Raw genomic sequence first — 15,604 nt, 5'->3', positions numbered from 1 at the left:
AGGTCGGAACAATAGCGGGTGGAGGGGAGGGGGCAGGCGGCGGCGGGGCTCCGCACCGGCACCCCGCCCCGGGCCGCGCCGCCCAGCGCAGCCCGGGGGCAGCGCAGCCTAGCCCCGGGGCAGCCGCCCCGCAGGCACCGTGGAAGGGATGATCCGGGCGGCGCTCGGCTGGGCTTGCTGCTAAACGCGCCTCCATCCCTCCCTCCCTCCTCTTCTCCCTCCCTCTTTCTCTCTCTCTCTCGCTCTGCTCTCCTCCTCCCTAACTCACTGGATATTACCAGCCGCCGGGCTCGCTGCCGCCTCTCCCCCAGCCATGAATCCCGCCGAAGGGGCGGCGGAGGAAGGCGCTGTCCCCGACTCCGAGGTGGATGCTTTCTTCCGAACAGGTAGGGGAGCCGCGGGGAAGGGGCCGGGGCAACGCCGGGCCCTGCCTCCGCCGCGGGATGCGGGGCTGGGGGCGGCGGCGCGGGCATCGCCGGCAGCGGAGCCGCGGGGAGGGGAGAGGAGGGAAACGGAGGGGGTCCCCGCCTGCCTTCTCGCTTTGTCCGCCGCAGCCCCTCGGCTCGTCCGTGCCCCGGTCCACCCACCCGCCCCCGGGAGGATGCTACCGCGGGGCTGCACTCCCGCCGCCGACCGCCTCGGAAGGGGACCGGCCGGGACCCCGCCCCGGGCAGGCACAAAAGCCCCGCGGGGATGCTCGGGGAGAGCCGCCGCGTTGTCGCCCCCGCGGGAGGCTGCGCTGGCTGGGCCCCGCCGGGCCCCCTCCTCGGGCGGCGGCCGCCCGGGTACCGGCCGGTGTTTGGAACGGGAGCCGGCCGCCTGCCCTGCCCGCCCCCGCTCCGCCCGGGCGAAGAGCCGGGCGCTACCCGTGCCGCCCTCGGGTGGGCAGCGCGGGCAGAGGCGCCCCGAGCAGCGCTGGTCCGCAGCCCCGCGGCCGGCCGGGGATGTGACCTGGCGGGGACGGGCTCTCAAACTATCTCGGGGCTGGGTGAGAGCCGAGTGTTTCGCTCTCCCGTATCAGAGGATGCTGAAGTAGAGCAGAAGTGTAGCTGGGCTACAGCAGAGCATGGTGTGGGGCCTTCGCTAATGATGCGGTGGTTAATTAAATTCTCTGGGCAGTGGGTACGTGCTGGGGTCTCCACTGCACCACCCCTTAGCGAGATGGTGTTTGTATGGGAGCTCTCAGCTCTGAAAGAGGGCTTTGCACAGGACCAGCATCTCAAGTGAAACAACTTGTGGTCACCACCGCCCCCGCCCCCCCCCCCCCCCCCCCCCGGCAGAAATCTTAAGAAAGTATTATAGGCTTCTTGGTAGTTGTTTAATTAAAAATTGTAAAGGATTAAATACTTGTTTCATAAGGGGATTGACCCTTTTAGGCTGGGACTAACACTTATTGCCACAGCTGTTTGTCAAGACTCTGCTTTTCAGCTGTTTTTCTCCATCTACCTGCTCATTAGCTACACACAGTCCTTTGAGCTCCAGTTACAAAAAAACAATTATGTAATCACCAAAACTTTAAAGAAGTAAAATCTGAAGGCCTGCAGCAGCTCCCTGCTATGGTAGACTGCACCCCATTTATGTGAAAACCCTTTGATCTAGAGGATAACTATAATAAGGTCTGGCTGTGTGTATCTTGTGATCCACAAGCCATTAAGCCATAGGATATTTACTTGCTGATAGCCTACCTGGTTACAAGCTAATTTCCTAAGTCTCAACAATGGCAAGTTTGTCTAAAAAAAAATAAAAAAAATAACCCATTAATGTTCCTTTTAAAATGAACCTGTTAATTAAGGTTCCCCCCACCTTTTCTCTCTTCCCTCCTTCACCCAAAGCTGAATCATTTCTCTGTGACACTGCCTTCTCACCATAAGCACGTTAACAGAATTGAATTTGGAGAGAGTCAAGTCTGTCAAGCTTATATGACAAACTATTCCTAAATGAGGAAAAAGCATAGGGAGCCACATGACTAGATGTTTGTCCCAATCTGCCACCTCCACCTGAAATTTCACCTGTGGATCCTTGAATGCACTTGCCGCCTGCCTTATACAGTTAACCTGGAGATTTCACTTCACACTTTGCTTCTTGAGGAAACAAAATCACAGGAATCTGGGCTGGGAAGATGTGCCTAGGCCATATCCTTGCACTGAAGCACAGGCCATCTATCATGGTTGGCTCATCCAGCTTAAGCTTCATCTAAGGAGATGGCAAAATTCTTCTGTCTGTGCTGTTATGTAGCATTTTGTGTTCAAAAAGATGACATGAAACAAAACCCTCTTAGTAATTAATTTGGATTGTCAGCTGTTGCAATGGCCAGGCAACATCACTGAGAAATAGGGGGAAAGCACGAGAGCAGGCATGACTCCTGTGAAATCCCTCTGTTGGTTTCCTGCGTTGTTTGTGCACCGTTCACTTGCGGGGTTTGTGTGCTGCTGTTGTGCCTGTCTGAAGTTGGTTTTAATGGATGACAGAGAGAACAGCTGATGTGGGGCTTAGGAGAACTGTAGACAACTGTAGACAGCACACAACAGACTCTCCCACTCCTCTTTTTGGCTGTCAGCGGCAATCTTGCAGACTGTGAGATAGGGTCTGATTTGCAATAGCTGCAGAGATCTGCGTTAACTTAGCATCCTTTTCCCCTTGATATTAGCTTTTTTTCTTTTATGCCTTCTGTCCTGACTTATCTTCTGGATTTGTAAAGCATAACCATTGTGGCTTACATGCCTTGTATGTTCATATAAAATAAAAAATGAACTTGTGTGGTTTAAAGATTAGCTGCTCCAATAGCACAAGGGTACACTAAACTGCCTAAACTCTTCACAAATTCATGGCTGCTACAAGGAAAAGCATGAACTCGTTATTCTTAGTGAAAAAAAAAAAAAAATGGAGACCAAACGATTAATATCTCACTCGGAGGCTTTTAGCAACCAGCCGGGCTTTGCGCTGAGCCGGGAGGATCGATAGGCTGCTGCTCCCTGGTACCAGCAGAGGAGGCTGGTGCTGGGGATGGCGCCGCGCACGGAGTGGCTCCCCCGGCAGCATCCAGTCACTCGGAGGTGCGATGACAGCTGAGATAGCAGCCCTGAGCTGTACCTGGAAAGTAAAGCTGAAGGAATTAACAGGAGGTAATAAAGGAGGGTCTCTTCAGGTGCTTACACTGCTGAGAACTAGGAATGGCTTTTGAGAAAAGGGTGGATTTAACACCTGTGTGGTTGGTGCTGGCAGTCAGTGAGACCTCCCTGGAGACAGGGAGGGTAGGGACTGTTCTAATTTTCACTATCAGATATACACAGAGGGTAATTCAGTCGTCTTACAGAGAATCACTCCCATGTAATTGGGATAAAAATTAACAGGCAGAGGGACTGCAAGGGCAGAAATGACTATTGCAGTCTCTAGCTCTGATTTCTGGGATAACACCAGCTGCTGAATTGAGGCAGTAATTTCTGTGTGATGTCTATTGCTTCTGTTTGAGCTTATGTTTGAGTAAGAAACCAAATCTATGCCTAGGTATGTCTTATTAAGTTTCTTATGTCTATTTTGGTGACAGATGAAATATGAGCAAGTTCTCTGGAACTCTCAGTAGTCTATATTAAATGTGTACCAAGACTTTCATATTGCATGGAACTGAATCCAAATACTTGTTGTTTCAAACATAAAGTAAATCACCTTGTAAAGCGTACAAATGACAGATATCCCTTGGATACAGATATGGGGAAAGCTTAACGTTCGTGCCTAAGCTGCAGGAATTTCTGCGGTGTGTTTTGGAAGCAGAGGTGAAACATATAAGGAAATCCTTTACCAAATTTTTAAATATTTATGGAGGTCAGTGACAGAACAACTTAGCAAACTACCAATTACTGGCACAGGTAATCATCAATATTTCTTATCCACTAGCAGGTACGTTTTATTTTCTAATTTGTTTTTCTGGCACTTAAGAGTATCATTGATTATGTCTGATACGAAGATGCTGACTTCGTCATCGATACTTCCTGTGAGTGTGTTGAAAATTGATATTGTTCCATCTCCTTTGACTGTAATGAATTATTCTGTTTGCTTCTCGCTTTCCACCAGCCAGCTATACTTCCAGTGTTGTTCATTTGTGCACAAGTGACTGGCAGCTCTGCTACTAAATAACTTTAAAATGATTGGCAGTGGCCAGGCTGTTTGATCAATAGATGTGCTTGAAATGATGTCTGCAGAGAAGTGCTCCTCGAGGTTGATGGAATCAAATGTCTCCTCGTAAAGCAGATAAATTGATTCAATCGAGTTGTCACTGGAGGTGAGGTGTTCGTGTGGCATTTGGCTTCCTCAGCTTAAGGCTTTATAAGGCCCGGTCTGGTAATGTGCACTGATAAAGGAGGCTCTGTTGTAGAAAAGACTGTCAGGTTGTGCCTACCACTTGGAAAGCTCCAGTGTTCTCCAAGGTGATGCTGTTAATTAAAATCTGGCCTGCTTTCTGGAGGTTTTGACCTCTGACCCCATTAGGAATATGAGTTTTGTTCCTTTCTTTCCATATTGTCTAATGTAGGTGTGTTTTCATGTGATTGATGTGGGGGAGGAGGAAGGTTATCTCACTACATGTGGGGACTCAGATCCTCCCAAGCCTCTGTCGCCAGTACCTGGTGACACAAGGTACCCCCAGTGCATGGGGAACACCTGTGGCTCTGCCCTGCTGTTGTCCCGTCTCCTCCTCCTCCAGACTGAGGGAACTCTACTAGTCCAAGAATTAGCATGTAGACATGGCAAAGGATGTGTATGTGAACCAAGAGGTCTTGCTGGGAATGTCTGTCCTTTTTCTCCTCTCACTCTGCAGATGCTGCTCAGAAATAGGGCAGAACCTGCTGATTTGGGGGGGTCTTGTAACAAAAGGGAAGGATCTCTTTTTGTCTGATCCTGGAAGGGAGCAATTTAAATTGGTGATTTATGTTCAGAAAAGCATTTCTTTCCCATACTACTTCCTTCCTCCTCACTCAGAAGTACATGCAGGGCAACAGGGGTGGCATCTGATGGTCATTTACAATGTGTTTCTTCTGGATGAGATTGCATTGTATTATAGGCCAGTAAGAAGATATTTATTCTATTTGATATTAATTAAATTAGTGCTGAATGGAATTACTTCAAGAGGAAGAGGCCTTTCACACCAGCTTCTGAGCTGGTGTGTACTGAGGTTCACAGTCCTTGATTTCCAGGACAGGATGCAATAGGGAACATAAGCTTATGGCACAGGCAATGTAATAAGGCTCGATACGGCACCTGCAGAAGTTATTGGGGGGGAATATATAGTGGGCAACCTGTTGCCTACACTGTGTTTTGGGGTTGAAACTCTGAAAGAAGAAAAGTGCTATTCCAAAGTCATCAAAGAGGAGCCCTGTACAACCCTCCTAGTGGGTGTGTAGAAGATTTTTGCATGTGGCCTTAGGTGGCCAGGCGTGTCTTGGGATGATGAGCTGCATGGATACAAGTGAGCATCCAACTTGGCCAGGCAAATACAACTACTGCTGTTTGCCACCACCTGCCTCTCATAGTGTATTTTATCAAGTCCCATAATAATAACCTGCTGGGGAAACATGAGGGTTTAAAAATGGGAGCAACTTTGGTGGGTTTGGTGGTTGTTTTTTTTTTGGTTTAACTTCCAAGCACACCCTCGTGTTAAGAGCCCACTGGGAAGTCCTCCGACTGGACAGGTGCTTTGGGCCTCTTGAAGGTTGGGGATGAAGTATTCTGTTGTTTCAGCTGCTGTGACCTTACGGTCCCTCGGAAGGTTGATTATGGATGTATAGCAGCTTTATTGCTCCGTGGTGACGTGTACCATACAGTACCCAGCGGTATTTTAAGTACTTCATAGTTATATCAAAGAAAATACTTACGGAGTATTAGGCCTTATAAACCCATAGCGCTGTGCATTTTATGGCTGGAACTTAAAGTAAATCATGGAAGAACTTAGAAGTATTTTTGCTTTTGTTTGGCTTGGACTGGTGTCCTGCTTTTAATATTTCTTTGGATAAAGAACTCCCGTTTTACAGCCTTGCGTGGCACACGCACCCTGTGTTTAACTGAAGGGACTCTGCCACTTTTTTTTGCTAGCGAATCTGGCAAGAATAACAGCAAATATTACAATATATGTGTTGCAAAAGAAAGCTGGATATGAAAAGAAGTCAAATGTGATTGTCTGAATGGAGAACCCTAAAGTGTGGAGGGCTATAAAAGAAAGAAGTCATAATATTTTGAATTATTTTTTTTCCACTCAATTCTGGGACAGATTGTGTTACTGTTGCTCAGATCCAGAGGACTTCAGAGGAATTGTTTGGGAGTTTTCATGGATGTAACTGAAAACAGAACTCAGCCCAGGCACTGCCATAGCAGTTGTAAATCTAGGTTCGAGTCAGTCACCTGTGCAGTATGTGGACTGCAGTGTGTTGAAATAGGATTTAGAGCATTTTGTGCTAAGAATGGAGTAATGTTTCAGCAAAATATTTAACTTTTCATGTTGTATTTCAGATTTGGTTCAGAATAAGCCCAGTATTAGAATCCAGGGCAAAGACTTTCCTCTATTGTAAGCCATTGTGAAAGTTGTTACGTATGTGATTACTGTGGAACAACATTAGTTTCAGTTGTTTTTAATTTATTTTATTTTGAACTGTTCAGCGAAGTTTCAAAGTGGTATATTAAAATTATGTATGTTCAATGCTGGAGTGTGAAATACCAGGTAAAACATTTATTGATTGTTTCCTAATCTAGGTTTAGGAGAATATTCTGTTTCTACTTTTAAATATAAATATTCAATTTTTTTGCTCATTTTCATTAACTAGTGCCTAGAATAAATTGTGGTTTATTTGGGTTCTTTCTCCCTTATCAACATGTGTGGCTTCGTTACTAAAATCTAGGAGTGTTTTCTGTTTCTTCCAAATTGCACAATATAATGACTGAGAACATGTAGGTACATAGGCCTAATTTGTTGCACTCCCACTTCAAGGCAACAAATTGCCTTTAAAACTAAAAATGAAATTCCTTTTTTTGCAACCTTAATTATATGAACCAGCATTTCAGTTTCACTGATGGAACAAAACTACCGTAATTAGTCAGATTGTAGTTTTTAGTGTAAGGTCACATCACGCTTTGCTGAGAATAATAAGAGGAAATGATGTTCAATTTAACATCTTGGTGACTGGCAGACCAGCTGCTCTGGTCATTTCTGTTGCTGAAGTGGCCTTGGGAAAAAGGGTGAGTGCATGTTTTTTGTGAAAGAAATTAAATTAACCTTGTCACATAATTGGTACCAATGTAGACTTAGTGGTGTTTTCAGGTTTTTTTAAACAACCTTTTTTTTTTTTTTTTTTTTTGGGTCTGTGTGTGTGGAGTAAGCTGTGCTGAAGTGGCAGAAGACATGCCTTACCTTTAAAATAAAAGTTGTTACAAGGACAGGTCTGACTCTAAGATGTTGCTCTCTTCTGAGGATTGTGAGCCTTTCTTTGCAAGGTGAGCGCTTGGTGAAACAGTGAAGGCAGTAGATCAGGCATGCTGCGGTGCACCTGGGATATGAAGACCGGTAGTTGGCCCAGGTTGGTTTGTTACCTGAAATCAGAAAAGATATATATATATATATATATATATATAGTGAAGAAAGCTTTGTAAAGGTTCCCCGGTAATATTGGCACTGCTGGCGTGGTTCCTGACTCCTGGAGTGTACCCCGGCACTCCCGCTGTTTTAATGGCAACTGGCAGCCTACATTGGGAGCAGCATCGTCAGCTGGGAACAATAGTGTCTGATTCTTGTTTGTCAGCCAGGACAATAGCCCTGCTGATGGGCTGCAGTGGAGGAGAGTGGGCTTCCTTTGTATGGCGGTGCAGGCATGGCAGATGGCTAATTGGACATGATAAACCACGGGGGCGATGGGGGAGAAAAAGGAGATCTGCACGGATTATCGGCTTGTATACCCCATGTTAGGGGGAAAAAAGAAGTATTTTAAAGATGTTATCAACTTTAGTTCTTTGCCATGAATATGTCATTCAATAACGAAGAAAGGGGACACTCTAACTAAAGTTTTTCCTTAGCTGATGTGAAGTCCACTTTATTAGCTGGGAGCAAATCATATTACTGTATGGCAAGGTAGGCAAGCGCATGGCCCCCAGAGACCCTGGCATGGCACTTAAGAAAATTAGCAGTGCATATTTTTCACCAGTCTCGTAAGTGAATGTCAAACTGTTGTGCCAAACAGCATCCAAGCTGAAAACAAAGAGCTTCGCAGCAGTGCTTTTCAGGAGCGGAAAGTTATGCTCTACTACAGTTTGTCTTGATACGAATAGACGTCCATCAGCGTTGGAGTACTGAAAAGCTAAGCTGATTAACGAAGACAGAATTTCTTTAAATGTATTTTATTAGACTTAATAGCTATGAAGCTAAAAACCTGAAGCCCTTGCGCAAACAAACTTTAGCTTATTTAAAATAGCTTAGTGAAAAACGGATTGAAAGCCTCAAGGTTAGGACCACAAAGATGATCAGAGGGGTGGAATATGTCTCCTGTGAAGAAAGGATGAGAGAGCTGGGGTTGTTCAGCCTGGAGAAGAAAAGGCTCTGGAGAGACCTTATTGTGGCCTTTCAATTCTTGAAGGGGGTTTATAAGAAAGATGGGGGCAGAGTTTTTAGTAGGGCCTGTTGTGATATGTCCAGGGGTTACGGTTTTAAACTGAAAAAAGGTAGATTCAGACTAGGGATAAAGAAGAATTTTTTTATGATGAGGGTGGTGAAACGCTGGCACAGGCTGCCCAGGGAGGTGGTAGATGCCACTTGCCTGGAAACATTGAAGGTCAGGCTGGATGGGGCTCTGAGCAGCCTGATCTGGCTAAAGATGTCCCTGCTCACTGCTGGGGGTTGGACAAGATGGCCTTTAAAGGTCCCTTCCAACCCAAACCATTCCATGATTCTACGATATGTGTCAATCCCAGGTAGTTTTCAGTATGAGATGTGTAGGCTTAGCTGGTGGCTTTTGTGGCTCTGGGCTGTCAGCCCAAGGCTCTGCCCAAAGCCCAGTAGCAGCAGGCAGAAGTCAGATGCATTTTAGTTCCTTTTTTGCTCGCCCTAGTTAAACAGCAAGACAATGCACACCACAACATTGGGAGTAATTCCACATTATTTGTTAATCTTCCCTCTGTCCGCAGAGGAGGTATAAGTAAGGCTGAAAGGGGGTCATGTGCATCGGTGGCTGCAGCACTGACCTGCAGTCATTGTTGGCTTTAATTCCCTGTTTCGTAAAATGGTATCAAGTGGCTAGAATACTTTGCTATTTTAGTGTCTTTCATAATAATAATATTATGGCATATAACAGATACATTTAAATTGTAGTAAAAATAAATCTGCAAGAGGTTAAAAATAATAGCTAGCAAGAAATACACAGGACTCTGTGGAAGCAGATTTACTTTCTGTGGAAATGTCTGGATTGTGTTTCTCTTCCACTGTTTACTACTGTCTTTTCCCATGGGACAAGTTTAGTGGAAACTCCAGATGAAAAGTTTCAGCAGGTTGCCTTTGCTTTCAGCAGGCCCTTCAAGTGCTGTACCTGTCAGTCTGTGTAGCTTCTGAAGCTATAGGTGCAGGAGACCATTCAAAGGCTGCGAGTGGATGCAATAAAACTTCCAATAGGGCTAGCCTCCTATAGGACCTACGATATTCTCATGATGTTACGATGGTTATCTACCAGAGTTTGCTATTTGTATTATTGCCTTAGTCACTGATTAGTTCCTTCTGAAGCAGATGCTGCCCGAACACTGAACAAAAAGATGATTCCTGCCATCAAGTGTTTGTGATAAAAGCTGTCAAGTGGATTGTGAATTCATTTAGCCAAAGACTTGTCTTTCGCTTTGCTTTTAAACACATCAGAAGGACAAGCCAGAGGAGTTATCGAATCTAGCACTGGATGTTGAGCAGAGAGTGGCTGAGAATAAGGTGCAAGCAGAAAAATAGGGAAGAAATGAGAAAACTGTAGGGAAACCTGAAAAAACATGGAAGAATTCAACAAAGTTATCTAGTAGAATGCTTCAGAGCTGGAGGGCATTCGCCTGAGAAAGGGCTGGCAGCTTGCATGGCTGCATACTTCATGGAGGGGAAGCGGGTGATGTCAGTGTGAGGAAGGTCAGAAGCCAAAGGAAATCACAGAAATGAGGCAATAAGAAATTTGATTGGAGTTGTAGGTTTTAGGATGGAAAGCCAAAGATAGGTTTTCTGACACATTAGAGAAAAAAATTGGCAGACTTTGGCTGCATATGTAGTGAAAGGAGGGAACAGGTGAAGCCTGTGCGTGTACCATCCTCAGAAAGCAGCCATACGAGGTAGTGCAAAGCACAGGAAAAACAACAAGGTTTTCGCTTCCAGGAGATGCCCCTCACCATCGAAGACCATTATTATCACACTGCAGTCTTTTAATAGTGACTGCACCAAATGCCTGTCTCACTTTGATGCTGCAGAGAGAAGGCATTTCCCTATGAAGTGAAGATACAGAGCCAAAATCATTGGGTGTTCCACTTCATGTTTAATGCCTCTTGTTCACAGAAACATGTCATGAAGAGCCAGCCTCCTTGGACCTGACTGCCACTGTGTTCGCAGCAATTTAACTTTCCTGCTCCACTTTTCTACGCTGAGGCAGAGAGTTCAGGAGTGATGCTAATAGAGTCAGTCTGAAGCATTCAGATAAATCTGGTTGGAAGGAGCAAGTCAGGCCTACTGGGTAAATAGTAATGATCTTGTGAGCTTCGAGGACTTAGATCTACGGTGTGCCAATCTCCTGTTAACAGCTTGCTCCTATTCAACTGAGTCCTGCTAGAAAGTTAGCTGAGGTGTTAAATAGATCAGCCATCTATTACAGATTCCTATTAGTCTGTAATCTCTCTGCTGCTTCAGGTTGTTTATCAAATTCCTAATGAGATGGTCTTGAACTATTTGAGGCCAGGAGAAAATTGTTAACACTGGCATGGTTTAAAACACTTCTGTTGCTAAAACTGAACAGAGGGAAAATCCTGTTGGTTGGATGAGTTCAGATCAATTAAAACTGGTCTGTGTGGTAATGGGAGTTTGTAAAAATGACACTTCCCAGCATGTCAGCCTTATCATGGGGAAAGATTTTTTTTTTTTTTTTTTTTTTAAAGCTGCTTGTCCTCATCATTGAATTGTACAGTATATCTGGCAGCTTGGACCTAGTTGTTGTGATTGGGATTGATTTCAGTGCCTGTTCCAGCTTCAGCTCTATTGTGGTGTTTGTGTGTGGGAGCCTTACAGTCCTCATGTGCAACAGAACCTACCAGCCGTTGGTTTTGAACTTACTTGGGTAGTCAAAGGACAGGTTTCTACAGCATCCACCTCAAGTCAATCAGGACTTGAGACATGCAGAATGAACAATAGTTGTTTTGCTTGGCTCAGCCATCCTCAGCTCCCCTTGGTGTACAGTAGTAATGGAGAGAACAGTAATTAGAAAGAATACACAGAATCAGCACAGCATTTCAGAACACTTAAATAGTCACAGTCTGTGTGGAATAGAGAAGTCTCATCAAACCGATCTACAAAAAGGGGATAGTCAGGCACAAAGCTGTTGTAAGTGGTTTTCTTGAGGTTACATGGATTTTGTGCACGTGTTCTTGAAAAACCCACATCCTGGCAGTGTAGCAAACCCTGACAAAGCGCTGCATGGCTTTACCTTCTGCTGGCAGGGCATGGGCTAGGAAAAGCGCACCAACCCCCTTTTACTGTAGGATTGTTGAAAGTCATGGCTGAAGTGACAAGTGAAACCAGAGAGATGTGCAAACACTTGGCTCTTCTTAAACCACTTTGATATGGGTACCTATATATGGATGCAGGTGACCTACTTCAGACAGGTTGTACATCTTGGCCTTAGTCCCAGAAATGGGATTAACATACCTTGCCTATGTCCACACCAACCAGTCAAACGGTCTTAAGATTTTTATTACACTGACCCTATTTTTAAATATACGTAGGTCAGAGCCACATCTGGTATAAAAAAATGGCCCAATGCCAGCGACAGCAGAGGAGCTACAGTAATTTACACAGGCGGAAATTTTGGCCTGTGTTCAGCTGACAAACTTGTGTGGGGATGGGGGCCAAAGAGGACTGGTAGCAGAGTAAGGATATTTCTAATTTAATGTGCTAAGACATCCAGATGATTTTGCTCATCGTTGTAGTACCTGAATGCTGACAAAATGAGGCACTTGGGTCCATTCCGGTCACTATTTAGTAGGGTCCCCTGTGCCTTTTTTGTAACAAGCGTTCTGCTGTGAAAGTTACATCTATTAAATGCTAAATGTAAGAGAGATTTAATGACATGCTATTAAAAAGTTCCACCTACCTAAAAATGCTTTCCTTTCCAGCCCAGGTTTGCTAATACATTCCATATTTCACAGAGATCTCTTCATGAAGAGAATGTTGTCAGGAGCTATTTACAGCTCTGATCCTGCTTTTGTTGTCTTTTACGAGTGCCAGATTCCCTTTCACTGGAGAGCCAACCACTCTGCCACAAAGTTTATGCTATGGATGACTCCCATGAGTGTGTTAGTTACTCGGGGCATGGGAAGGTACCTCCTGACTGATTTCATACAGCAGAATTTAACGGAGCTATAACAATAGTATATGGTTTCCTTTTCTTGGGCTCATTTTTCCTCATACTTTTTCCACTTGGAATGTAGCTAGCAAATGTAAAATCTGTGTGTCACTATTCCAAATGGGGCTGTTTGCTTAACATGGCATTGTCCATGGTAGAATAAATACCCATGGCCTTCTGAAGAGTACTGAATTGATTGCACATACCACCTGTATTTGCCAGTAACTTTCCTCATGTAACATGTGAATGAGAGAACTGCAGAGAGTTGTAATTAAGTGCTACTCTGAAAAGTAATTTTCACCCTGATGAGAAATAGAAAGTCACATTGCATCTTCCTATGAGAATATATAGACAAAGGAAAGTTTCCTCTTTGGAAGCTGTCTTTGTATTTCTTTTGTTCAGAGACAGAAGATGTGGGACATACAGCACAGGCAGTGGTCACCAGTCTGTGGACTGTGGAGACTGGTGTGGGAACTCACTCCCTGTAAATGCCACTGCCCCTCCATTGCTCCCCAGTCCAGAGCATAGCCCTCACTTTTTGCTGGCTGCCTCTCCCCAGCAAATGCTTCCTTTGACTCATGTATACCTGGAAGATTCAAGAAGGAGCAAACCTGCTCCCTGGTTCTGTTATGTAGATGTCCCTGGTCCAAATGGGCCTCCATCTTGTTGAGCTGAACAAGAGTGTGATATGGGGGGAGTCTGCCACTCCTTTTTCTCTTGTCCTCCTGGTGTGTGCAGTAATTTCTGTTTGCACACAAAGTAGCTGAATGTCAAATAGACAAGACAAAAACTTTATACAGGTTGAAATGAAAAATCTTGAAACTAATAGGATGGCATGAAGGGTAGACTTAGGGTGCCTAAATAGCAGGCATGCAAAGTGCACAGGCAAATAAAGCAGGACCAAGCTGCTTCTGTAAAAAAATTTTTTTTTCATCTAACACGCAGCTATGTTGACAGCTGTTAATGACTTCTGAAGGGATCTGCTCTCCTGTCTCCCTTTTTGCTCTTCCAATCTATGTATGTATTTTCCCCAAGAGCTGTTCCAGGAAATGAGTTAAAACATCCCTAGTCATTACTTTTCCTTTTGGTGCGCAGACACCCTGCAAACGGTGGCTCAGGCAGCAGCCTGAAGCACTTAGGTTTCAGAGGAAACTAACTGTAGCAATCTATTTTTAAAAGGTTATTTTGATGAATTGGATTTTTTGACCTGGTTTGAACTGGTCTTGGGCACCCACGTGTTGTGCTGCTGCAGCCTGAAACCACAGGAGCACCACTGTTTGCTGTTTTGGCATTCCAATCCTATTGGCTTTCTGTATTGGACAGCAACAAATTGTTCTCTCCATCCTCAATCCTGCTTGTCCTGTGGTAGGGGAGAGCTGCAGATCTTTTGCTGGGGAAAGCAAAACTCTGCTTGTCATATTGCAGTTTCTTGGCTGTCCTGTTTTCCTTCAAGGTGTGGGAGTCTGGAGTTGTGCCTCTCATCTTTTATGAAACACTATTAAGTTCTTTCATTTTGACTATCTGTAAAAAATAATACTCCATGACCAAAGAGTTTATGCAGAAGTTTACATAAGTTTCATCCTTAACTTTGCTATAGAGTTACGGATATAGGTACTGTGTAAGACCTTAAAACACCAGACTTAAACACCAGCACCTCTCAGCTACAGTAAATGGAACATGAGCAGCCTTGATCCAGAAAGCCACGGGCTGTTGTAGCATCAGTCCCTGATGCCTTGTCTGGACACATCCTTGCACAACTCCTCTTAATATCAGTGGGACTTTGGCGGGCACCAGCCTGGGCTTGTACCTCCTGATAGGAGGCATTCTGCATGTGGGAGTGAATATAAATCTTGTATTCAGACTCTTGAAACTGTCTCAATATTTCTATTGTGTAATTCTACACAACATCTCTGTTGTGCTGAAGTAACTTGAGTTTATTCTCAATCCAGAAACAAATGGAAAAGCTGCAATGGATTGCTTTGAATTAGGTATTGATGCTCAGGAAACCTGTCTGGTTCAGTGTCACACTTTTACATATGGGTAAGTGAATATATGTGTTAGTTTGGAAGTTTAGGACTTGTCATGGAGGTGTTCATCATACTGTAGTCCTGCTGGGACTCTGCTGATAAACAGCATTTTTAGATAGAAAGCCTCCATGGATGAGTAGGTGCTGATTGCTCTGTTGTTGGCACTCATCCATTTAAGGCCCTAAGAGGCACTTAGATATTAAAACTGTACTTTTTTTTGAAGTTAAGACTTGAGGTTCACAGTTTTGAAGTTGTTGGTGCAACTAAGGAACCCCCTGAGCAATTTCTGGAAAGGAAGGCTGCATTCTTAATATCCTGGCCAGATTCCTCTTGGGATAGCTATATTCTTCTCTTGTTTTCTATTTTTCTACTCTATACTTTGCAATGCTGGTGTGCATGAATCGTTGCTGAATTTGACTGTATGAATTGCTGCATTTTGGTGTTGAGAGGTAATTTGTATCTGCGACTCTTCCATAGGGCTTCAGGGTGAAGATCCTGTTACTCTTAGCACCTTTACTGTCTTTGCATAACCTCTCTCACTTTAGGCAAGGTAAAACAAACACAGCCTCTGGCAGCTCCGTGTCAGGAACAGCACACGCAGACACCACGTCCAGGCACCCCATCCTTCCCGGCTGCTACTGAAGCTGTCCGGGAACACACGGGCTTCCCCTGTGTCACACCTCAGCCCATGTGCCTGAAGGAAACCTCCTCGTATCTTCAGCTCTTCCTGTCCAGCTGCACATGGGTCCAGCACGTCACTGCTCATTGTTTAAGATTGCAAAGGGCGTTGTGGTCCTGGAGCACGAGAGGGACTGTAAAATGTGAAATCATGTTGTTGTTAAAGAAGCTTATAAGCTGTTAAATACTGCGTGTTGGTCAGGCAGAGCTTTTCTATTTCCACTGCTTGGCAAGAGGCTTGTGAGTGTACACCTGCTGTATGCAAAGAAGGGGAAAGGCAGGCTCCGGTTGTCCCCAGTGTCC

At 44.9% G+C, this 15,604-nt stretch overlaps 1 protein-coding gene across 4 annotated transcripts in view; it reads left to right on the top strand.

Moving 5' to 3' along the window:
• The first annotated feature begins 289 nt into the window (after positions 1 to 289).
• KALRN (kalirin RhoGEF kinase) overlaps positions 290 to 15,604 on the top strand; it is a 525,904-nt gene continuing 510,589 nt past the window's right edge. For 3 of the 4 annotated variants that reach the window (XM_086466144.1, XM_086466147.1, XM_086466146.1), the window contains exon 1: positions 314 to 386. In XM_086466144.1, coding sequence (XP_086322270.1) covers positions 314 to 386 — 73 coding nt within the window. Of the gene's footprint in view, positions 387 to 15,604 lie in introns of all 4 variants that reach the window. The other variant, XM_086466145.1, reaches the window with a different exon arrangement.

This window comes from Leptosomus discolor, chromosome 5, assembly GCF_034619465.1.
Source record: "Leptosomus discolor isolate bLepDis1 chromosome 5, bLepDis1.hap2, whole genome shotgun sequence".
Lineage (NCBI taxonomy): Eukaryota > Metazoa > Chordata > Aves > Leptosomiformes > Leptosomidae > Leptosomus > Leptosomus discolor.
Note: the sequence above shows the minus strand (reverse complement) of the source record. Positions and strands in the feature narration are given on the sequence as shown.